This window comes from Anomaloglossus baeobatrachus, chromosome 1, assembly GCF_048569485.1.
Source record: "Anomaloglossus baeobatrachus isolate aAnoBae1 chromosome 1, aAnoBae1.hap1, whole genome shotgun sequence".
NCBI lineage: Eukaryota > Metazoa > Chordata > Amphibia > Anura > Aromobatidae > Anomaloglossus > Anomaloglossus baeobatrachus.
The window spans coordinates 822,190,035-822,215,843 of record NC_134353.1 but is presented as its reverse complement, the minus strand read 5'-3'; the positions used below and the strand labels follow the sequence as shown (position 1 = coordinate 822,215,843).

Genomic DNA, 25,809 nt, shown 5'->3' with positions numbered 1-25,809 from the left:
TCACTCCACCGGCAGAATGACAGTTTTGCTAATTATCCTGCTAGGTGTAGCAGGGTTGCTGCACCAAACAAAGACACTGAGCGAACTTTTAAATATGGACTGGGATAATAAACTCATTCGCCACCATATTTCTCTTACTGAGGACATGGAAGGAGAAAAGCCAAAAGACTGTTGGATCTGCACACACAGTCCTATTTCTTCAAAGACTATGCCTTATTTAGCCTTACCTCTGGAACCACAGGAGGTATTGGTACCAGACTGTATACATAATGAAACCTGGACTCAATCTAGATTTTTGGGAGAAGATGTACCTTGTGATGTATCTGCTACATTGACTATAGTTGGATGGGGCACTAAACCCTGGTTCCAGCTAAATATCACACGGCCCGATGGATACTCGTGGTGGATGGAATACGATTCAGACAAGGGCATAATTGCCAAAATAAAGACTAAGATTCCTCATTCGGGCCCCATTCCCCATGATGGATTATGGTTCAGTCTTCAATACAATGGTGTTGGAAATTGTGGAAAAGACAATAACTGTTTCTATATACATACACATGACTTAACCAAGGACAATGAGACAGTATATCAGAAGGGTATTGAGGGCTGTACATCATCATTTATTAGAGGGACATTTAGGAGGGAGCGGGGTAGCTGTATCTCGGGTATGACCGGAAAACAAATGAACAATACGTGGTGTGCTCATAAAACACTGCAAATATTGTTGTTCTGTCTATTACTTTATATATCTGTAAAAGCATGGATATATGCATTACCTAAACTACTGAATAATGTATGTGCTAAAAGTTCCAGTATTGAACCCTCTGTAGTTTATTACGGACCCCAAATGGCCTCTGCTGACCGGGAGTAGGTGTCCACACTGAGGGTGGATGGGTGAAGTGGTAGTAAGACCCCTCATGGGTATTAGGCCCATGAGCCAGCAGCTCCTGTTTGGACGCCTACTGACCCTGTAGTGAAGGTTATACCATTTACAAAAGGGGGAAATTGATATAGAAGGGTTAATAGTTTCTCTATTTCTTAATTAAAGATATTTTATTGTTCCATTAGTAAGTATATCTGGTGGTAGTTCATAGTCATTATGGAGCCTTCAGAATGAGAGACAAGCTCAAGGATTATTATTGTCTCTAAATGTTCTTCTTTTCTTCTTATCTCATATGCATGACTCTACATTTTTGTTTTGCTAAAACTTAAAGGTCATATGAGCAACTTGTAAAGTCCAGCTAGAAGCCTTTTTTACAATATCACATTGATCTGTAAATGGTCTGAATAAACTGTACCTTAGCTAAATAAACAGAAAATTGATCATGCTGACATGAATGCAGGTCTTTTCTCCGAGCGCTCGATCTTGATTAGGTCTGAAGAGGCCTAATTCAGAGGACCTCACTGGTGATCCCATAAGCTGACTTGTGACAAAACAGAACAGCTACAACATAGTCCTCGAATGATAACCTACTGCTGATTAAACAGTGATTTTATCAAAACTACACTAAAGCTGGGTTTACACACTGCAACATCTCAAACGACATCGCTGTAATGTCACCGGTTTTGTGACGCAATAGCGATGTTGTTTGCGATGTTGCAGTGTGTGAAACCTATCAGCGACCTGGCCCCTGCTGTGAAGTTGCTGGAAGTTGCTGATCACTACAAGTCGTTCAGGACCATTCCTAGGTCCTTTGTTTCCCGCTGTGCAGCATGAAGTTTCAGTGTGTGAATCCTTTTCAGCGACTTTGTTAGCAACTTCCCTTTCAAAAGGCTGCTTATCAACGTCCCCAACAACCAGCTAGGTCGCTCTGCAGGTCCGGATCGCTGGTAAGTTGTTGGCCAGGTTTGCCTGTTTGACAGCTCACCAGCGACTTAGCAGAGACTTAGGGAGGTCGCTATTGCGTCACCAAACCGGTGACGTTACAGCGATGTCCTTTGCGATGTTGCAGCGTGTAAACCCAGCTTTTGGAGCCCAGAAAGTTAAACACCGCTGGAATAAAGATCTCTGCACTTACATTTTACTGCTCTCAGATTAAGTGGCAAACACCTGCTGATGGATTATTTTTAAGTCCTTCACTCCTTTCTGGTTTATATCTCTTGGGTAGCTCCAGAGGCAACACAATCCTTTAGCCATTTTCTTGGGTGGTATTAAGGGGGCTTTACACGCTACGATATCGTTAATGGGGTCAAGTTGTTAGTGACGCACATCCGGCGTCATTAACGATATCGCAGCGTGTGACACTGACCTCAAAAATGGTGAAAATCGTTCACCATGGAGAGGTCGTCCCAAACTCAAAAATCAGTAAGGGTTGTTTATCCAGGTGGTTCATCGCTCATGCGGCAGCACACACGTCTCCTTACCTGCCGCCGGCCACAATGCGTAAGGAAGGAGGTGGGCGGGATGTTACGTCCTGCTCATCTCCGCCCCTCCGCTTTGATTGGCCGGCCGCTTAGTGACGTTGCGGTGAAGTCGCTGTGATGCCGAACGTCCCTCCCCCTTGAAGGAGGGATTGTTCGGCAGTCACAGCGACGCCGCCGACCAGGTAAGTATGTGTGACGCTGCCGTAGCGATAATGTTCGCTAGGGCAGCAATCACAAACAATCGCATGCGCGATGGGGGCGGGTACTTACACGCTCGCTATCGCTACAAATTGATAGCGATATCGCTACAGTGTAAAGCCCCCTTTAGAGTTAATTATTGCCTACATGTTCTGCCTGGGTAGTCTTGAGTCTCTCCTTATTATTACTTTTCTATTTGTTTCACTTTGTATTAAATCTTGGGCCTATATCCTTCCATTCTTTGTTTACCCATTGTCATTTTACGCATATTTCTAATGATAATGGAATGGAAGGCTTGTGTCTTGTTGGTGATTGTCATACACTCTTCCATTGTTCTTGCGATGTAAGTCAATACCCAATGCTTGAAAGGCCTGGTAAAGGGTCAGCTGGTAACTTAAAGGATAGCCATCTCCAACAGGTGGTAAGCTCTTTCTCCTGAACAGAACGGCATCTCATTGGGAAAACATGGAGACAAGTCCTTTTTTTTAAGATTTAACCTTATCTGTGGTTTTCCTTCCAGTAATATATTCTTGATTCATTGTGCATTCCCAGCTCCATCCTAACTTTATTGTCCCGGATTTATTAAACTCCTGGTTATGGAAGTTGATCTGTTTCGTATCTCCTAGATCTAGACCTCAAATAAGAAAAAGCTAACAAGATAACGGTGCACAACTGTTAGGCATGACCCGATGATGCCTTTTTAACAGAAACATTATTGGAGTTGTTCAGGCAACTACATTTGTGTAGATTCATTAGCATTACTAATGGACTTTTATGAACTTCTCCCAGTGTATTATGAAAGGGCAGAGGAATAAAATTAACCACACAACTCCACTCACATAAATATGTATTCATGTGAGAGCATAGGCCATGGAACATCTTTAAGATGTGTCAAGACGTTTCACCTATTACATGCACTAAAACTGATTTTTATGACTTTATGAGGAATTGGCAGATGTTCTAATAGATTAAGATGACCTCATTTCTTCCTGACCAGATCAGAAGATTAGTGTAATTTCCGGGACTTCTTAAATAAAATCAGCCCATGCCATTATACTGAGAATAATGCATTCTAATATGAACAGAGATTCATCAATATAGATTTTATTCAGCTCTAGGTTTACTCAGCAGCTCATGATCAAACATGCAAAGGCTATTACCGAGGTAGTTATTTCCTTACAATTTATCCATCTCAGACTGCTTATGAAATTTGTTCGGTTACATTATGTCAGGTCAGAGTGACCTGCATTCATTATAAGACATGTGGTTTCCAGGTCTTGTCTGACCGTATAAAGTCAGTCTTGCATCTCATTAATTACACGTGACCACGCATTTGGCTTATGTGTTTTCTTTATATATACACATCATTACATATAATGATCAGTTATTCTAAAAAAAAATGCACAGCTTAATGACCATATGGTATTCACTACATTGAAGAATACAGACAAATATAGCCATACCTATACAACAGTGCTGCCAAACTTCAGGTTTACAATTTTAGTTACAGCACCAATACCAAAACAATATGGCCACATCTACTTTTCGAGCCTCTGTTGCAGACTATCATATATGCCATAAAAAGTATAGCAGTATGTGTACGGCCCTCGCTCGGCTGCAGCCGAGCCGCTCGGATCCGGGCTCGTTGGTGGGTGGCTCGAGTGCCTCCGGACCCGGGATTACTTAGCTCTGAAAGGGGATGCTGGCGCTTTCGGTGGGGGGTTAGATAGGTGTACGGCCGGAGCCACGCTTGAGTTTGTGACCCCACCCATGGGATGTGGTGAAGGTAGACACCACCGCTGCAGTTACGAGGTACCCGGGGGAGATGGTAGTGCAGCCAGATGTTAACCCCTCCGTGGGCAGGGATGATGGCCCCGGGACCCGTTGGGGATAGCTGGGCGGTGCAGGGTGATGTGCCCGGCCGGAGGGCACTGTTGTACTCGCTGTTATTGACACACAAAAGTCTCTGGTAAAGGAAGTTGATGGTGGTCGGTGCCCGCAGCCGGCTGCGGTCGGGTCCCCCACCCGGATAGTGGTCTCTGCCTTTCTCCTGCACCGTGTTGTGTAGCTGTAGACTGCCTGCGCTTCAGCGACGGGAGTCCGCTCCCCGGCTTTGCGTATGTTGGGAGAGCCCTTTTGCCCACAGACGCTGGCCCGTGGGATCTCTCTGCCTGTGCGGTGGCTTTCTATCCCTCTCGGTGGGCTGTTGTCTTCAGTCGGGACTTGGGTGTGAAAGGACCTATAGTCCAGACCGCAATCAGTTAATTAACTCAGTCCAGTGGATACTGGACCTCGTTTCAGGGTCTGAGTACCCCCCCATGTGCTCCGGTTTCCGAGTCGGTTCCCTGGGTCGGTACCAGCGGGCCACTACCCTGTCCCGGGGTCCACCACGTTTCCACTGAGCCATCTTCCCGGCTCCTACAGGCTGAGGCCACCGCTTGCCTACTAAGCCAAGGTGTTCGGGCTACGACCCTCACACCTGTCAGACTGTCACCGGCCTGTCTCACAGGCCTCACCTCCTCCACTCCTGTCAACTAATCTGCCTGTTTTCCTGCCTCAGGCCCTCTGAACTCCTCGGTGGGCGTGCCAACTGCCTGGCTCGGCCCCCCCCTGGTGTGGCCATCAAGCACTGAGGGAGGTGACTACGTTTTTTGTGGTTGGCTGATGACTCCTTTTTAGGGGACAGGTTTTGTGTGGGGCACTATGGGGAGATAAGGTATGCACACCAGTGACTATGTAAGGGGAATACATGAAATAGCAGAAACTGCTGTGTGAATACTGACTTGAAAAATCCAATAGCTATATGCAAGAGTGAAAATGTGAAAAATGGAATCTGCATTACTGCCATGAACATATGAATCAAGAGAAATTTAGCTACTGAATTGATCAATGCAATAGAGCCCCAACACTACTCCCCTTACATAGTCACTGGTGTGCATACCTTATCTCCCCATAGTGATGTTTTTTTAGGTTTTTGCACCCAGTTCGGACTTAGAATGGTGTTCCAAACGTTATTCCTATTTGTTAGTATTTTTTCGTTTGTGAACTCTCCCCAACCACACCTATTGCCAATCCATATCATACGCATAAATAGCCTGGGTCTCAGCTTCTCATACACGGTAAGTTTTTTAACTGCATGAGAGGACACACACAAGCTAGGGACCCCAACGTAGAGAAATACTTTGGCGTAGTGTTGGGGCTCTATTGCATTGATCAATTCAGTAGCTAAATTTCTCTTGATTCATATGTTCATGGCAGTAATGCAGATTCTATTTTTCACATTTTCACTCTTGCATATAGCTATTGGATTTTTCAAGTCAGTATTCACACAGCAGTTTCTGCTATTTCATGTATTCCCCTTACATAGTCACTGGTGTGCATACCTTATCTCCCCATAGTGATGTTTTTTTAGGTTTTTGCACCCAGTTCGGACTTAGAATGGTGTTCCAAACGTTATTCCTATTTGTTAGTATTTTTTCGTTTGTGAACCCTCCCCAACCACACCTATTGCCAATCCATATCATACGCATAAATAGCCTGGGTCTCAGCTTCCCATACACGGTAAGTTTTTTAACTGCATGAGACGACACACACAAGCTAGGGACCCCAACGTAGAGAAATACTTTGGCGTAGTGTTGGGGCTCTATTGTATTGATCAATTCAGTAGCTAAATTTCTCTTGATTCATATGTTCATGGCAGTAATGCAGATTCCATTTTTCACATTTTCACTCTTGCATATAGCTATTGGATTTTTCAAGTCAGTATTCACACAGCAGTTTCTGCTATTTCATGTATTCCCCTTACATAGTCACTGGTGTGCATACCTTATCTCCCCATAGTGATGTTTTTTTAGGTTTTTGCACCCAGTTCGGACTTAGAATGGTGTTCCAAACATTATTCCTATTTGTGTGGGGCACTAACTGTGACTACCTGGCTAGTCCAGGGTGTCACATATGAACTGCTATCGTGTTTCCCCGAATATAAGACTGGGTCTTATATAATTTTTTGCTACGAAAGCTGGGTTTATTTTCAGGGGATGTCTTATTTTTTTCCATAAACAACAATCCACATTTATTTTTGAACAAAAAAAAACCCCAACAATACTTATACTGTAGTTTTTCAGATAATATGACAAACACTAAGGTAGAAACTCAACAGAACCCATTAAAATCCATTGGGTTCCACTGGGAGCTAATCAAATATTACATGACTGATTTGGCATGCCCGCCATCTTTAATTTTTCATCAAGGAACAGAAAAAAACAGATGTGAACCTAGTCCTAGAGGGGTTGTCTGTGACTTATTATGCCTTTAAAATGGCTGACCTTTAGCAATAAAATGACTAGTGGTCAGCTACATAGAAGTTGATCGAAAAAACAAAAAGCCAGCACCAAATGTGCACTGCGGCACTAAACATTCCAAACTGTACATATTTTAAAAATTTTGAGATTTTTGGCAAAAAATTGCAATTTCTTGAGCTGCTTCGCCACGTCACGGCAAATCTCATTTGAAGCAGTCCTACACTAAAATATTTTTATAAAATGTGCCATACGGCCTCACATATGAATAGTAGAACTGCTCTTAGCAGCACTCACCTGGTCTATTTCAATCCCGTACCCATGACTGAGTCATGGCTGTGGGCGGGACAGGTCCAAGCAAATGCTGCATGAAGTAAATAGCCTGTGGACAAAGCCTGATGACTTAATGTGAACAGTCACCAACCGCCAAAATCCAGACAGATGGAATACATCCCAAATTGGGGTGCATAGCAAGGTGGAGGTCAACCACCGACCAATTCAATGAAGAAAAAACAAAAAGCCAGCACCAAATGTGCACTGCGGCACTAAACATTCCAAACTGTACTTATTTTAAAAATTTTGAGATTTTTGGCAAAAAATTGCAATTTCTTGAGCTGCTTCGCCACGTCACGGCAAATCTCATTTGAAGCAGTCCTACACTAAAATATTTTTATAAAATGTGCCATACGGCCTCACATATGAATAGTAGAACTGCTCTTAGCAGCACTCACCTGGTCTATTTCAATCCCGTACCCATGACTGAGTCATGGCTGTGGGCGGGACAGGTCCAAGCAAATGCTGCATGAAGTAAATAGCCTGTGGACAAAGCCTGATGACTTAATGTGAACAGTCACCAACCGCCAAAATCCAGACAGATGGAATACATCCCAAATTGGGGTGCATAGCAAGGTGGAGGTCAACCACCGACCAATTCAATGAAGAAAAAACAAAAAGCCAGCACCAAATGTGCACTGCGGCACTAAACATTCCAAACTGTACTTATTTTAAAAATTTTGAGATTTTTGGCAAAAAATTGCAATTTCTTGAGCTGCTTCGCCACGTCACGGCAAATCTCATTTGAAGCAGTCCTACACTAAAATATTTTTATAAAATGTGCCATACGGCCTCACATATGAATAGTAGAACTGCTCTTAGCAGCACTCACCTGGTCTATTTCAATCCCGTACCCATGACTGAGTCATGGCTGTGGGCGGGACAGGTCCAAGCAAATGCTGCATGAAGTAAATAGCCTGTGGACAAAGCCTGATGACTTAATGTGAACAGTCACCAACCGCCAAAATCCAGACAGATGGAATACATCCCAAATTGGGGTGCATAGCAAGGTGGAGGTCAACCACCGACCAATTCAATGAAGAAAAAACAAAAAGCCAGCACCAAATGTGCACTGCGGCACTAAACATTCCAAACTGTACTTATTTTAAAAATTTTGAGATTTTTGGCAAAAAATTGCAATTTCTTGAGCTGCTTCGCCACGTCACGGCAAATCTCATTTGAAGCAGTCCTACACTAAAATATTTTTATAAAATGTGCCATACGGCCTCACATATGAATAGTAGAACTGCTCTTAGCAGCACTCACCTGGTCTATTTCAATCCCGTACCCATGACTGAGTCATGGCTGTGGGCGGGACAGGTCCAAGCAAATGCTGCATGAAGTAAATAGCCTGTGGACAAAGCCTGATGACTTAATGTGAACAGTCACCAACCGCCAAAATCCAGACAGATGGAATACATCCCAAATTGGGGTGCATAGCAAGGTGGAGGTCAACCACCGACCAATTCAATGAAGAAAAAACAAAAAGCCAGCACCAAATGTGCACTGCGGCACTAAACATTCCAAACTGTACTTATTTTAAAAATTTTGAGATTTTTGGCAAAAAATTGCAATTTCTTGAGCTGCTTCGCCACGTCACGGCAAATCTCATTTGAAGCAGTCCTACACTAAAATATTTTTATAAAATGTGCCATACGGCCTCACATATGAATAGTAGAACTGCTCTTAGCAGCACTCACCTGGTCTATTTCAATCCCGTACCCATGACTGAGTCATGGCTGTGGGCGGGACAGGTCCAAGCAAATGCTGCATGAAGTAAATAGCCTGTGGACAAAGCCTGATGACTTAATGTGAACAGTCACCAACCGCCAAAATCCAGACAGATGGAATACATCCCAAATTGGGGTGCATAGCAAGGTGGAGGTCAACCACCGACCAATTCAATGAAGAAAAAACAAAAAGCCAGCACCAAATGTGCACTGCGGCACTAAACATTCCAAACTGTACTTATTTTAAAAATTTTGAGATTTTTGGCAAAAAATTGCAATTTCTTGAGCTGCTTCGCCACGTCACGGCAAATCTCATTTGAAGCAGTCCTACACTAAAATATTTTTATAAAATGTGCCATACGGCCTCACATATGAATAGTAGAACTGCTCTTAGCAGCACTCACCTGGTCTATTTCAATCCCGTACCCATGACTGAGTCATGGCTGTGGGCGGGACAGGTCCAAGCAAATGCTGCATGAAGTAAATAGCCTGTGGACAAAGCCTGATGACTTAATGTGAACAGTCACCAACCGCCAAAATCCAGACAGATGGAATACATCCCAAATTGGGGTGCATAGCAAGGTGGAGGTCAACCACCGACCAATTCAATGAAGAAAAAACAAAAAGCCAGCACCAAATGTGCACTGCGGCACTAAACATTCCAAACTGTACTTATTTTAAAAATTTTGAGATTTTTGGCAAAAAATTGCAATTTCTTGAGCTGCTTCGCCACGTCACGGCAAATCTCATTTGAAGCAGTCCTACACTAAAATATTTTTATAAAATGTGCCATACGGCCTCACATATGAATAGTAGAACTGCTCTTAGCAGCACTCACCTGGTCTATTTCAATCCCGTACCCATGACTGAGTCATGGCTGTGGGCGGGACAGGTCCAAGCAAATGCTGCATGAAGTAAATAGCCTGTGGACAAAGCCTGATGACTTAATGTGAACAGTCACCAACCGCCAAAATCCAGACAGATGGAATACATCCCAAATTGGGGTGCATAGCAAGGTGGAGGTCAACCACCGACCAATTCAATGAAGAAAAAACAAAAAGCCAGCACCAAATGTGCACTGCGGCACTAAACATTCCAAACTGTACTTATTTTAAAAATTTTGAGATTTTTGGCAAAAAATTGCAATTTCTTGAGCTGCTTCGCCACGTCACGGCAAATCTCATTTGAAGCAGTCCTACACTAAAATATTTTTATAAAATGTGCCATACGGCCTCACATATGAATAGTAGAACTGCTCTTAGCAGCACTCACCTGGTCTATTTCAATCCCGTACCCATGACTGAGTCATGGCTGTGGGCGGGACAGGTCCAAGCAAATGCTGCATGAAGTAAATAGCCTGTGGACAAAGCCTGATGACTTAATGTGAACAGTCACCAACCGCCAAAATCCAGACAGATGGAATACATCCCAAATTGGGGTGCATAGCAAGGTGGAGGTCAACCACCGACCAATTCAATGAAGAAAAAACAAAAAGCCAGCACCAAATGTGCACTGCGGCACTAAACATTCCAAACTGTACTTATTTTAAAAATTTTGAGATTTTTGGCAAAAAATTGCAATTTCTTGAGCTGCTTCGCCACGTCACGGCAAATCTCATTTGAAGCAGTCCTACACTAAAATATTTTTATAAAATGTGCCATACGGCCTCACATATGAATAGTAGAACTGCTCTTAGCAGCACTCACCTGGTCTATTTCAATCCCGTACCCATGACTGAGTCATGGCTGTGGGCGGGACAGGTCCAAGCAAATGCTGCATGAAGTAAATAGCCTGTGGACAAAGCCTGATGACTTAATGTGAACAGTCACCAACCGCCAAAATCCAGACAGATGGAATACATCCCAAATTGGGGTGCATAGCAAGGTGGAGGTCAACCACCGACCAATTCAATGAAGAAAAAACAAAAAGCCAGCACCAAATGTGCACTGCGGCACTAAACATAATCTCAAAATTTTTAAAATAAGTACAGTTTGGAATGTTTAGTGCTGTAGTGCACATTTGGTGCTGGCTTTTTGTTTTTTCTTCATTGAATTGGTCGGTGGTTGACCTCCACCTTGCTTTGCACCCCAATTTGGGATGTATTCCATCTGTCTAGATTTTGGCGGTTGGTGACTGTTCACATTAAGTCATCAGGCTTTGTCCACAGGCTATTTACTTCATGCAGCATTTGCTTGGACCTGTCCCGCCCACAGCCATGACTCAGTCATGGGTACGGGATTGAAATAGACCAGGTGAGTGCTGCTAAGAGCAGTTCTACTATTCATATGTGAGGCCGTATGGCACATTTTATAAAAATATTTTAGTGTAGGACTGCTTCAAATGAGATTTGCCGTGACGTGGCGAAGCAGCTCAAGAAATTGCAATTTTTTGCCAAAAATCTCAAAATTTTTAAAATAAGTACAGTTTGGAATGTTTAGTGCTGTAGTGCACATTTGGTGCTGGCTTTTTGTTTTTTCTTCATTGAATTGGTCGGTGGTTGACCTCCACCTTGCTTTGCACCCCAATTTGGGATGTATTCCATCTGTCTAGATTTTGGCGGTTGGTGACTGTTCACATTAAGTCATCAGGCTTTGTCCACAGGCTATTTACTTCATGCAGCATTTGCTTGGACCTGTCCCGCCCACAGCCATGACTCAGTCATGGGTACGGGATTGAAATAGACCAGGTGAGTGCTGCTAAGAGCAGTTCTACTATTCATATGTGAGGCCGTATGGCACATTTTATAAAAATATTTTAGTGTAGGACTGCTTCAAATGAGATTTGCCGTGACGTGGCGAAGCAGCTCAAGAAATTGCAATTTTTTGCCACAAATCTCAAAATTTTTAAAATAAGTACAGTTTGGAATGTTTAGTGCTGTAGTGCACATTTGGTGCTGGCTTTTTGTTTTTTCTTCATTGAATTGGTCGGTGGTTGACCTCCACCTTGCTTTTTACCCCAATTTGGGATGTATTCCATCTGTCTAGATTTTGGCGGTTGGTGACTGTTCACATTAAGTCATCAGGCTTTGTCCACAGGCTATTTACTTCATGCAGCATTTGCTTGGACCTGTCCCGCCCACAGCCATGACTCAGTCATGGGTACGGGATTGAAATAGACCAGGTGAGTGCTGCTAAGAGCAGTTCTACTATTCATATGTGAGGCCGTATGGCACAATTTATAAAAATATTTTAGTGTAGGACTGCTTCAAATGAGATTTGCCGTGACGTGGCGAAGCAGCTCAAGAAATTGCAATTTTTTGCCAAAAATCTCAAAATTTTTAAAATAAGTACAGTTTGGAATGTTTAGTGCTGTAGTGCACATTTGGTGCTGGCTTTTTGTTTTTTCTTCATTGAATTGGTCGGTGGTTGACCTCCACCTTGCTTTGCACCCCAATTTGGGATGTATTCCATCTGTCTAGATTTTGGCGGTTGGTGACTGTTCACATTAAGTCATCAGGCTTTGTCCACAGGCTATTTACTTCATGCAGCATTTGCTTGGACCTGTCCCGCCCACAGCCATGACTCAGTCATGGGTACGGGATTGAAATAGACCAGGTGAGTGCTGCTAAGAGCAGTTCTACTATTCATATGTGAGGCCGTATGGCACATTTTATAAAAATATTTTAGTGTAGGACTGCTTCAAATGAGATTTGCCGTGACGTGGCGAAGCAGCTCAAGAAATTGCAATTTTTTGCCAAAAATCTCAAAATTTTTAAAATAAGTACAGTTTGGAATGTTTAGTGCTGTAGTGCACATTTGGTGCTGGCTTTTTGTTTTTTCTTCATTGAATTGGTCGGTGGTTGACCTCCACCTTGCTTTGCACCCCAATTTTGGATGTATTCCATCTGTCTAGATTTTGGCGGTTGGTGACTGTTCACATTAAGTCATCAGGCTTTGTCCACAGGCTATTTACTTCATGCAGCATTTGCTTGGACCTGTCCCGCCCACAGCCATGACTCAGTCATGGGTACGGGATTGAAATAGACCAGGTGAGTGCTGCTAAGAGCAGTTCTACTATTCATATGTGAGGCCGTATGGCACATTTTATAAAAATATTTTAGTGTAGGACTGCTTCAAATGAGATTTGCCGTGACGTGGCGAAGCAGCTCAAGAAATTGCAATTTTTTGCCAAAAATCTCAAAATTTTTAAAATAAGTACAGTTTGGAATGTTTAGTGCTGTAGTGCACATTTGGTGCTGGCTTTTTGTTTTTTCTTCATTGAATTGGTCGGTGGTTGACCTCCACCTTGCTTTGCACCCCAATTTGGGATGTATTCCATCTGTCTAGATTTTGGCGGTTGGTGACTGTTCACATTAAGTCATCAGGCTTTGTCCACAGGCTATTTACTTCATGCAGCATTTGCTTGGACCTGTCCCGCCCACAGCCATGACTCAGTCATGGGTACGGGATTGAAATAGACCAGGTGAGTGCTGCTAAGAGCAGTTCTACTATTCATATGTGAGGCCGTATGGCACATTTTATAAAAATATTTTAGTGTAGGACTGCTTCAAATGAGATTTGCCGTGACGTGGCGAAGCAGCTCAAGAAATTGCAATTTTTTGCCAAAAATGTCAAAATTTTTAAAATAAGTACAGTTTGGAATGTTTAGTGCTGTAGTGCACATTTGGTGCTGGCTTTTTGTTTTTTCTTCATTGAATTGGTCGGTGGTTGACCTCCACCTTGCTTTGCACCCCAATTTGGGATGTATTCCATCTGTCTAGATTTTGGCGGTTGGTGACTGTTCACATTAAGTCATCAGGCTTTGTCCACAGGCTATTTACTTCATGCAGCATTTGCTTGGACCTGTCCCGCCCACAGCCATGACTCAGTCATGGGTACGGGATTGAAATAGACCAGGTGAGTGCTGCTAAGAGCAGTTCTACTATTCATATGTGAGGCCGTATGGCACATTTTATAAAAATATTTTAGTGTATGACTGCTTCAAATGAGATTTGCCGTGACGTGGCGAAGCAGCTCAAGAAATTGCAATTTTTTGCCAAAAATCTCAAAATTTTTAAAATAAGTACAGTTTGGAATGTTTAGTGCTGTAGTGCACATTTGGTGCTGGCTTTTTGTTTTTTCTTCATAGAAGTTGATCGGCAGCCATTGAATAATCTGTTAGAAGAAATGACAACACTGCCATTTGCACAGAATGATCCTTAATACAATTGCTTTGTTCAAATAGAACGTCATTGTAACGTTGGTGGGTGTGGAACAATTGCGCGACGGGACAGGCTTACCCTGGTGAGGCGTCACTACTGGGTTTTCAATAGAGCCTTTGATTGCAAGGATAGGCTGGCCCACCAGTAATCACCAAGTGCCACTCTAGGACAGTCCCCGAGACTGGAGCAGCTGGTCAGAAGGTTAGAGACAGGGGTGAGGGGTACAGGCAGGCGAAGACAAGAGATGTAGTCAGACTATTGGAGGTCAAGGCAGGCAGCACAGGTTCAATAAACGCAGCTAATGTCATCAGTAGAAATGAGTGGACCCGAACTTTAAAGCTCGTACCAATTAAAGATTTACAAAAAAAAAAAATCAGTGTTCGAGTTTGGAGTTCAGCCACTTTACGTATGCAAATGACTTGAGTGAGCATCACTGTGCTTGGGCACAATTGGTGCTCGGCCCAGTGCGAGCTGCTTGTACTGGGTGAATGGCTTGCACTGGTAGTAAAATACACGTTATCGGATGTAGTGTGCACAAAAAAAAAATGCCCTCCCCTCCCCTGGAAGTGCTCTGTGTGTGGTTGGCTGCATGTGGGCGGAGACCCGAACTGCCCAATCAGTGAAATCCAATAAGGTTCGGGTCCAGTTCAGGTCCTCAAAACACCTAAAGTCCGGCTGAACTCGCAGAATCCCAACTTCCACAGGTCCGATCATCTCTAGTCAGGAGCAGAATAAAGCTTGTTGAAAAGTTGCAGAGCAGACAATCAGCAAGCTTTTAGGATGTGGGCACTTCCGCAGCCATGTCATGTATTGGAATGGTTGTGATTGGCCAGGAATATCACTGAAGAAAAATGAAAAAAAAAAAATAAAAATCAGCACCTACTACGGCCGTTTTATTGCCCCAAACGTCTCGTCTTCATTAAATTGTATGGGGTTCATTGTCCGGGGTCAAGTTCACTTGCCAAACCAGATTGTTTTATTTTCCCGTGCTGGTTCGGCAAACCTGAATATCTACGGGTTTGCTCATCACTAGTCGGGATAAATGAGTAGGCAAGCTGGATCAGAAAATGGGAGACACAATATCAAACAGCAGGTAGCAGGGTATCTAGGCAGATACTTAGCTAAAAATCAGGCGAGGAATGGTGGGAGTGGCTGCTTAATAAAACCCATGCTCCTTGGGGATAGGTTGGGGAGGTTAAACCCTGCAGGACACCCCTGGTATAAATTTCTGCAGCAACAGACTGTACTGCCCTAAAGCCAGATGGAAACAGAAATGATATGCAGCAGAGTTGGGAAAGCTGTATGAAGACTTGGTGTGGCGGCCTGAAATGTGAAGGAGCAGAGCGGTGAGTGCAGTGAGTAGCACTGTGCTAGGAATGTGTACGCATAATTGCAGCGATAATCATTTTTCTCAGCAGCACATGTCCTATTTACACAGGATGATGTGCTACTGAGAACAAGTACTATCAAACCATTAGTTAAGGACCTTCACTCAGCATCCCCACCCTCCAATCAACTGATCTCTGCTCTGGCAGCCACTAGATGCAAGAAACGTATGGAATGGAATACCGCAGCTCCGTACATTGCTCAGCGACTACTGCTGACTTCTGCTGTTTATCTGACATTCCCACTAAAGGCCCAGTCACACACAACGACTTGCCAGCGATCTCAACAACGATACGACCTGATAAGGATCGCTGGTAAGTCGCTGAGAGGTAGCTGATGAGATGTCACACAGTCAGACCTTACCAACGACGCAGTAACGATGAGCGACCTGTATAACGATCACTGCGGCGGTGGGACCCTGTTAGGAGGTCGTTGGTAGGCGTCAAACACAGCGATGCGTCCTGCCCAGCAGGACATCGCCTTTGTTGAAAATGGTCCAGACCATTTGGCAACGATTAGCGATCTCACAGCAAGGGCCTAATCGCTGGTAGGTGTCACACATAACGAGATCGCTGGCGAGATCGTTACTGCGTCATAGAAACTGTGACTCAGCAACGATCTCGTTAGCGATCTCTTTGTGTGTGACGGGGCCTTAATAGGAGACTAACTCAATCAATCGGCAACGGCCAATAAACAATAGATGGAGCTGCAGTGTCATGTTACACATATTGATTACCTCCGTCTACTGCTGAAACAGATATCATTTGATTGGTTAGCTCATCAATATTTGAGTTACAGAAAATCTCTTTAAGGCAACATAACAGAATATATATGGCAGACAAGATGGACAGAATACAAGGTGGGAATGCCGGGTGTTGAAAACCCAACTGATTTGATATTGATCACCTCTCCTAAACCTGGACAACCGGGATGTCTGCATATAAATAATATTACAGGAGTAAGCAGCCGAGCAAGATCATGGCTTAAATGTTGTTTTATTTGTGGACTGTGGCACATTTCTACAGTACGGACACTGTTGTAGCCTATGGCCAGGGTTAAGGTTTTTCATCATTTTTAAAATCAACATTAAAAATACACTGTGTGCAAAATTATTAGGCAAATGAGTTTTTTTATCACATGATACTTTTTATACATGTTGTCCTACTCCAAGCTGTATAGGCTTGAGAGCCAACTACCATTAAGTAAATCAGGTGATGTGCATCTTTGTAATGAGGAGGGGTGTGGTGTAATGACATCAACACCCTATATAAGGTGTGCTTAATTATTAGGCAACTTTCTTTCCTTTGGCAAAATGGGTCAGAAGAGAGATTTGACGGGCTCTGAAAAGTCCAAAATTGTGAGATTTCTTCCAGAGGGATGCAGCAGTCTTGAAATTGCCAAACATTTGAAGCGTGATCACCGAACAATCAAGCGTTTCATAGCAAATAGCCAACAGAGTCGCAAGGAGCGTGTTGGGCAAAAAAGGCGCAAAATAACTACCCATGAATTGAGGACAATCAACCGTGAAGCTGCCAAAATGCCATTTGCCACCAGTTTGGCCATATTTCAGAGCTGCAACATTACTGGAGTATCAAAAAGCACAAGATGTGCCATACTCAGGGACATGGCCAAGGTAAGGAAGGCTGAAAAACGACCACCTTTGAACAAGAAACATAAGATAAAATGTCAAGACTGGGCCAAGAAATATCTTAAGACTGATTTTTCAAAGGTTTTATGAACTGATGAAATGAAAGTGACTCTTGATGGGCCAGATGGATGGGCCAGAGGCTGGATCAGTAAAGGGCAGAGAGATCCACTCTGACTCAGACGCCAGCAAAGTGGAGGTGGGGTACTGGTATGGGCTGGTATCATCAAAGATGAACTTGTGGGACCATTTCAGGTTGAGGGTGGAGTGAAGCTTAACTCCCAGACCTACTGCCAGTTTCTGGAAGACAACTTCTTCAAGCAGTGGTACAGGAAGAAGTCGGTATTGTTCAAGAAAAACATGATTTTCATGCATGACATTGCTCCATCACATGCATCCAACTACTCCACAGTGTGGCTGGCCAGTAAAGGTCTAAAAGATGAAAAAATAATGACATGGCCCCCTTGTTCACCTGATCTGAACCCCATAGAGAACCTGTTGTCCCTAATAAAATGTGAGATCTACAGGGAGGGAAAACAGTACACCTCTCGGAATAGTGTCTGGGAGGCTGTGGTGGCTGCTGCACGCAATGTTGATCATAAACAGATCAAGCAACTGACAGAATCTATGGATGGTAGGCTGTTGAGTATTATCAGAAAAAAAGGTGGCTATTTTGGTCACTAATTTTTTGGGGGGTTTTTTTGCATGTCAGAAATGTTTATTTCTAAATTTCGTGCAGTTATATTGGTTTACCTGGTGAAAATAAACAAATGAGATGGATATATATTTGGTTTTTATTAAGTTGCCTAATAATTCTGCACAGTAATAGTTACCTGCAAAAACAGATACCCTCCTAAGATAGCCAAATCTAAAAAAAAACCACTCAAACTTTACCAATATAGGTATGAATGTGCCACTAATCGTTCCATCGTTTGACAACAAGCACATAGACAAGACAGCCTTACCGTCTTATTATGATCACTTGTCTACACTCATTCACTTCTTTTGACCTTTTTGTTATTCTAAACTACTTTCTCCTCACTAGCATCTGCTCTTTTGTAAGCCAGTACAGCATAAACAGATGTGAGGTTTTACTTCGCTTCTACACCAAGAAACTAACATCTGGGCTCTATCACATAAACCTCCAAAATATTATCTTTACACAGACCATTATTTATCCATCTGACAACTGTAATGCTATAGTAATTGTAGGGAGGGACTTAGTAGAACAAAATAATTTGGGAATGTGTAAAAACAGTGTCCTTGTATGAGAAAGCTTACACCAACCAGGCAATACCTTCGATGCCAACCAATCGGTTTACATGTCTGAAAGCAAATAAAGCAAAACTGCGAGCTGATGTCATACGGTCCACAATACTATACATCAAAAATACTGAAGATAATCATAAGATTAGTGAGCATTAAACAGGGATAATACAAATGCATTCTGCCAACAAATGTGGCTTCTTCAAGGGTTCAGCAACATGATGACCCCTGAAGAAGCCATTGTTGTTGGCTGAACACATAGGGTTGACGTAGTCGAGTGCGTCTTGGAGCCTGCAGTAGGTGTATACAGGAAACATTATGTTCAATGGAGCACACAGTAAATCAGTTTGCATCATTACAGTCAATGGCCCTGTCAACACATACGTCTGAATTCTGTTTTCAAGGGATTCAGTCAAAAGGCCCTATGGAGCCAATGAACATAGGTTAAAACGCTATCTGAGCATAGCTTAAGTGAATTCTAACCCCGGCTTTTCCACAACCGATATTCCTGCCTTTAGCTGCATTAATATCAGAACATTTCTTGGAAGGTCAGATGATGGCAATGAAATTGACAGTACCTGAGTTTCACGAACAATAGGGATAAGCTGCTGCAGGAGATTGTGCTGACAACCATAACACTCAAAGAAGGAGACAGGTGCTGACTGATCACTTCCATCATCTGTACGCCAAATTAGTATATTCTGATATCAATACAGCTAAAGGCAAAGAAATAAGTTGGGGAACAATAGGGTTTGGAAGCCACTTAGAATGCAAACCTAAAGCTGATTTAGATTTTACACCAGGGCCAACTACTAGCATTACATACTAGAAGAAATACAAAACCTATAAAAAGAACTACAAATTACTAGTGTAAAATTCAATTATCTTTCTTAGAACATACATGATTACACAATAATTTAAAAACATTTAAAAATCAATTCAGTCATATTGAAAGTACAGGTATCATAAAAATATATAATAACAATGGTGTTTTCATTGTCACAGACCCGCACCTTTGAAGAAGCACAGGTGAAACATTCGTCGGACGTGGAGACACTGTGGCATTCACACTAAAGCGGGCTTTACAAGCCACGATATATCTAACGAGATGTCGGCGGGGTCACGTCGTATGTGACGCACATCCGGCATCGTTAGTGATATCGTAGCGTGCGACAGCTACGTGCGACGGTGAACGAGCAGAAATACTCACCTTCTCGTTCATCGTTAACACGTCGCTCATTTTCAAAAAAATCGAACGTCTGGTTGTTCATAGTTCCCGAGGCAGCACACATCGCTCCGTGTGACACCCCGGGAACGATGAACGCAGCTTACCTGCGGCCACCGGCAATGCGGAAGGAAGGAGGTGGGCGGGATGTTTAGGTCCCCCTCATCTCCGCCCCTCCGCTTCTATTGGCTGGCCGCTGTGTGACGTCGCTGTGACTCCGAATGTCCCTCCCCCTTCAGGAAGATGTTCGCCGCCCACAGCGACGTCGTTTTGAACGTAAGTGCGTGTGACGGAGGGGTTACAGCATTGTGCGACACAGGCAAGAAATTGCCCGTGCCGCACAAACGATGGGGGAGGGTGCGATCGCAAATGCGATCGCACGAGAAATCAACACATGTAAAGCAGCCTTTAGTCAGTATTCTCCATACATTTATCTTATGATATTCTCTAGATCTGTGCAATCCTAGCATGTACTTTTAGGACTAGTTAGCACTGTATCTTTACAACAGGTTGTATATTTATTGCTATATTATATACTATTTTTTATACTAACCTCTCAATGTTATAGTGGTATTTATACAGCTCTGGCAAAAATAAAGAAACCACTGCAACATTTTCAGTTTTTCTGATTTTTCTCTTTATAGGTATATTTTTGAGAAAAAAATGTAAATTGTTCTTTAATTCTATAAACTACTGACTTGTCTCCAAATTTCCAAGCAATACATTTTGTATTTATTTTCTGAAAATGAGAAATGGTCAAAATAACAAAATAATACATTGCTTTTAGATCTCAAATAATGCAAAGAAAACAAGTTCATAATCATTTAGAAACCGAAATACTAATGTTTTAACTCGGGAAGAGTTCATAAATCAATATTTTGTGGAATAACCATGATTTTTTAATCACAGCTTTCATGCGTCTTGGCATGCTTTCCACCAGACTTTCACACTGCTTTTGGGTGTCCTTATGCCACTCCTGGTGCAAAAATGTAAGAAGTTCTTTGTTTGATGGCTTGTGACTATCCATCCTCCTCTTGATTACATTTCAGAGGTTTGCAATGGGTTTCAGGTCTGGAGATTGGGCTGTCCATGACAGGGTTTTGATGTGGTGGTCCTTCATCCACACATGGATTGACCTAGCTGTGTGGCATGGCGCATTGTCCTGCTGGAAAAACCAGTCCTCAGAGTTGGGGAAAATTGCCTGAGCAGAAGGAAGCAACTGTTTTTCCAGGATAACATTGTATGTGGCTTGATTGATACGTCCTTCGCAAAGTTTAATCTGTTTTCTTTGCATTATTTGAGGTCTGAAAGCAATGCATTGTTTTGTTATTTTCACCATTTCTCATTTTCAGAAAATAAATACAAAATTTATTGCTTGGAAATTCGGAGACATGTTGTCAGTAGTTTATAGAATTTACATTTTACTCAAAAATATATCTATAGAGAGAAAAATCCGAAAAACTGCACATTTTGCAGTGGTCTCTTAATGTTTGCCAGAGCTGTATATCCTTCATTTAGGGGGACTTATATGTATATATAAGAAACAAAGAACTGATGCACTTCTGCTCTAATCTCTTCAATGAGGTGTCTGCCTCTATATTCACAAAATTATGTATGTCCATTCATTATTTATGGTTGATAATAGACTTTACTTACCACACACTGCAGGGTCCAGGGGAGCTGGGGACAGCTCTGGAGCGCTGCTGGGGGCAGGTCCACGGTGATGGACAGCGGCTGTGCATATTATATGAGCGGGAGCAGGAGATCAAACGCTGCCGCTCGCAGGCAGGCATGCAGAGATGAGATCACTCTGCTGTGCCAATCACATGACCGGCACCAAGAACCAGGACGTGGAGGAACAGAAGCACGGGGGGAGACAGGAGGGGGATCAGCGCTGGAGGAGGTAAGGAAAGAGTGTTTTATTTTACTATGGGCAGCAGCATGGGGGCGATATCTAACACAGGGGAATGTGTGCAATCCATAGGGGGCCATAGGAAGCACAGGGGAACGTATGCAATTCATAGGGGGCCATAGGCAGCACAGGGGAACGTATGCAATCCATAGGGGGCCATAGGCAGCACAGGGGAACGTATGCAATCCATAGGGGGCCATAGGCAGCACAGTGGAACGTATGCAATCCATAGGGGGCCATAGGCAGCACAGGGGAACGTATGCAATCCATAGGGGGCCATATGCAGCACATAAGGACGTGTGCAGTCCATTGGAGGTCATAGGCAGCACAGGGGAACATGTGCAATCCATAGGAGGCCATAGGCAGCACAGGGGAACATGTGCAATCCATAGGGGGCCATAGGCAGCACAGGGGAATGTGTGCAATCCATAGGAGGTCATAGGCAGCACAGGGGAATGTGTGCAATCCATAGGGGGCCATAGGCAGCACAGGGGAATATGTGCAATCCATAGGGGGCCATAGGCAGCACAGGGGAATGTGTGCAATCCATAGGGGGCCATAGGCAGCACAGGGGAATGTATGCAATCCATAGGGGGCCATAGGCAGCATAGAGGGACGTGTGCAGTCCATAGGGGGCCATAGGCAGCACAGGGGAATATGTGCAATCCATAGGGGGCCATAGGCAGCACAGGGGAATGTGTGCAATCCATAGGGGGCCATAAGCAGCACAGGGGAATGTATGCAATCCATAGGGGGCCATAGGCAGCACAGAGGGACGTGTGCAGTCCATAGGGGGCCATAGGCAGCACAGGGGAACGTGTGCAATCCATAGGGGGCCATAGGCAGCACAGGGGAATGTGTGCAATCCATAGGGGGCCATAGGCAGCACAGGGGAATATGTGCAATCCATAGGGGGCCCTAGGCAGCACAAGAGAATGTATGCAATCCATAGGGGGCCATAGGCAGCACAGGGGAACATATGCAATCTTTAAGGGGCCATAGGCAGCACAGAGAGACGTGTGCAGTCCATAGGGGGCCATAGGCAGCACAGGGGAACATGTGCAATCCATAGGGGGCCATAGGCAGCACAGGGGAATGTATGCAATCCATAGGGGGCCATAGGCAGCACAGAGGGACGTGTGCAGTCCATAGGGGGCCATAGGCAGCACAGGGGAATGTGTGCAATCCATAGGGGGCCATAGGCAGCACAGGGGAATGTGTGCAATCCATAGGGGGCCATATGCAGCACATAAGGACGTGTGCAGTCCATAGGGGGCCATATGCAGCACAGAGGGACGTGTGCAGTCCATAGGGGGCCATAGGCAGCACAGGGGAATGTGTGCAATCCATAGGGGGCCATAGGCAGCACAGGGGAATGTGTGCAATCCATAGGGGGCCATAGGCAGCACAGGGGAATGTGTGCAATCCATAGGGGGCCATAGGCAGCACAGGGGAATATGTGCAATACATAGGGGGCCATAGGCAGCACAGGGGAATGTGTGCAATCCATAGGGGGCCATAGGCAGCACAGGGGAATGTATGCAATCCATAGGGGGCCATAAGCAGCACAGAGGGACATGTGCAGTCCATAGGGGGCCATAGGCAGCACAGGGGAATGTGTGCAATCCATAGGGGGCCATAGGCAGCACAGGGGAATGTGTGCAATCCATAGGGGGCCATAGGCAGCACAGGGGAATATGTGCAATCCATAGGGGGCCCTGGGCAGCACAAGAGAATGTATGCAATCCATAGGGGGCCATAGGCAGCACAGGGAAACGAATGCAATCTTTAAGGGGCCATAGGCAGCACAGAGAGACGTGTGCAGTCCATAGGGGGCCATAGGCAGCACAGGGGAACATGTGCAATCCATAGGGGGCCATAGGCAGCACAGGGGAATGTGTGCAATCCATAGGGGGCCATAGGCAGCACAGGGGAACGTATGCAATCTTTAAGGGGCCATAGGCAGCACAGAGAGACGTGTGCAGTCCATAGGGGGCCATAGGCAGCACAGGGGAACATGTGCAATCCATAGGGGGCCATAGGCAGCACAGGGGAATGTATGCAATCCATAGGGGGCCATAGGCAGCACAGAGGGACGTGTGCAGTCCATAGGGGGCCATAGGCAGCACAGGGGAATGTGTGCAATCCATAGGGGGCCATAGGCAGCACAGGGGAATGTGTGCAATCCATAGGGGGCCATAGGCAGCACAGGGGAATGTGTGCAATCCATAGGGGGCCATAGGCAGCACAGGGGAATGTGTGCAATCCATAGGGGGCCATAGGCAGCACAGGGGAATATGTGCAATCCATAGGGGGCCATAGCCAGCACAGGGGAATGTGTGCAATCAATAGGGGGCCATAGGCAGCACAGGGGAATGTATGCAATCCATAGGGGGCCATAGGCAGCACAGAGGGACGTGTGCAGTCCATAGGGGGCCATAGGCAGCACAGGGGAATGTGTGCAATCCATAGGGGGCCATAGGCAGCACAGGGGAATGTGTGCAATCCATAGGGAGCCATAGGCAGCACAGGGGAATATGTGCAATCCATAGGGGGCCATAGGCAGCACAGGGGAACGTATGCAATCTTTAAGGGGCCATAGGCAGCACAGAGAGATGTGTGCAGTCCATAGGGGGCCATAGGCAGCACAGGGGAACATGTGCAATCCATAGGGGGCCATAGGCAGCACAGGGGAATGTGTGCAATCCATAGGGGGCCATAGGCAGCACAGGGGAATGTGTGCAATCCATAGGGGGCCATAGGCAGCACAGGGGAACATGTGCAATCCATAGGGGGCCATAAGCAGCACAGGGGAACGTGTGCAATCCATAGGGGGCCATAGGCAGCACAGGGGAACTTGTGCAATCCATAGGGGGCCATAGGCAGCACAGGGGAACGTGTGCAATCCATAGGGGGCCATAGGCAGCACAGGGGAACGTGTGCAATCCATAGGGGGCCATAGGCAGCACAGAGGGATGTGTGCAATCCATAGGGGGCCATAGGCAGCACAGGGAACATGTGCAATCCATAGGGGGACAAAGGCAGCACAGGGGAACGTGTGCCAGCACAAGGGGGCTATATTCAATATAAGGGGGCCATATCCAGATTAAGGGGGCTAATTTTAGGATGGGGGGCTATGAGGGACATATACCCTATATGATTTGTTAGACAGAGACTGGCATTAGAAGATGGACCCCATTTAACATTAAAAAAAAAAATTCTCTTTTCCTTCACCAAATTTGGGGGTCCGTCTTATAATCAGGTGCGTCTTATAAAGCGAAAAATACGGTAATTAAACCAGTATAGTAATACCTGTACTTGCAATGGATGAATTAACTTCATGAAGAATGAAATTTACGCTAGTCATCTTTATATGTTTTGTATTTATTTTCAGTGTCATTGTTATTTTTTTCCATGTCATTTTTCATCCTGAAAGTCTTTGTGGTAAGATATTTTGTAAGTTTGGTTTATAATTGAAGAAATAATGAATAAACTACAAATGTATATTATACCGTCACAAAAAAAGTTGAAAGGCAGTGGAGAAGTGCTTAAAATCTAAGTTTCTTAGGATTTCACAATATTATAATGTTCATATGATTCCAATTGAGTCAGAATACAAGTTTCTGTCTATAGGATAAATGTGTCTTTAGGGAGAGACAAACCGGTAGGAAAGCCAATGGTCTGACTTCCCTATAACATGGCCGATGAAATATAACAGAATACAATCATAGGATATTGGCGTTACACTCGCACCTCATAAAAAGCTTTGTTGTCATCCCAGTGGTGACTCTCCGCATCCAGTAAAAGGCTCGTAGCACAAACATTAACACAGTAATTTGTAACATGAATCTGGAGATCGCTGATAAATTCCTGATATCGCTTTATAACTGCCAGAAACAAGGGTCTATGGAAATAAAAAGAGATGACGATCAAAGATGGATACATTAAATAGTAATAATGTCAGGCATGTGGTCGTCATAGCATATTAGTGTAAATGTTTAGCAAAATGAAAATCCACTATATTATTTATTATTTTTTGGCATTTGAACACATCGGTATGCAATAACCACTTTTATATTAGTAGAGATTGAATTAACTGGAACATCAGTTTTATGTAGAAAGTATCGGTGGAGGCTTTCCTATATACACACAGTTTACAAGATTTGGAAAAATTTCCGTACTTCCTTTCTAAAATGCATAGAAAGTCTACCACTCTCCTTTGAGATGAGGACACACGTCTGATGAATATTGATTTTGGCTGATGAAGGCTTGAGCTTTTTCATATAAA

At 44.1% G+C, this 25,809-nt stretch overlaps 1 protein-coding gene across 6 annotated transcripts in view; it reads right to left on the bottom strand.

Annotated features, from left to right (window-relative positions):
- The window catches only part of KIAA0825 (KIAA0825 ortholog), a 785,365-nt gene that overhangs the window by 522,494 nt on the left and 237,062 nt on the right, over nucleotides 1-25,809 (bottom strand). For all 6 annotated transcript variants that reach the window (XM_075325095.1, XM_075325097.1, XM_075325094.1 and 3 more), the window contains one exon: nucleotides 25,275-25,425. In XM_075325095.1, coding sequence (XP_075181210.1) covers nucleotides 25,275-25,425 — 151 coding nt within the window. The remainder of the gene's footprint in view (nucleotides 1-25,274; nucleotides 25,426-25,809) is intronic.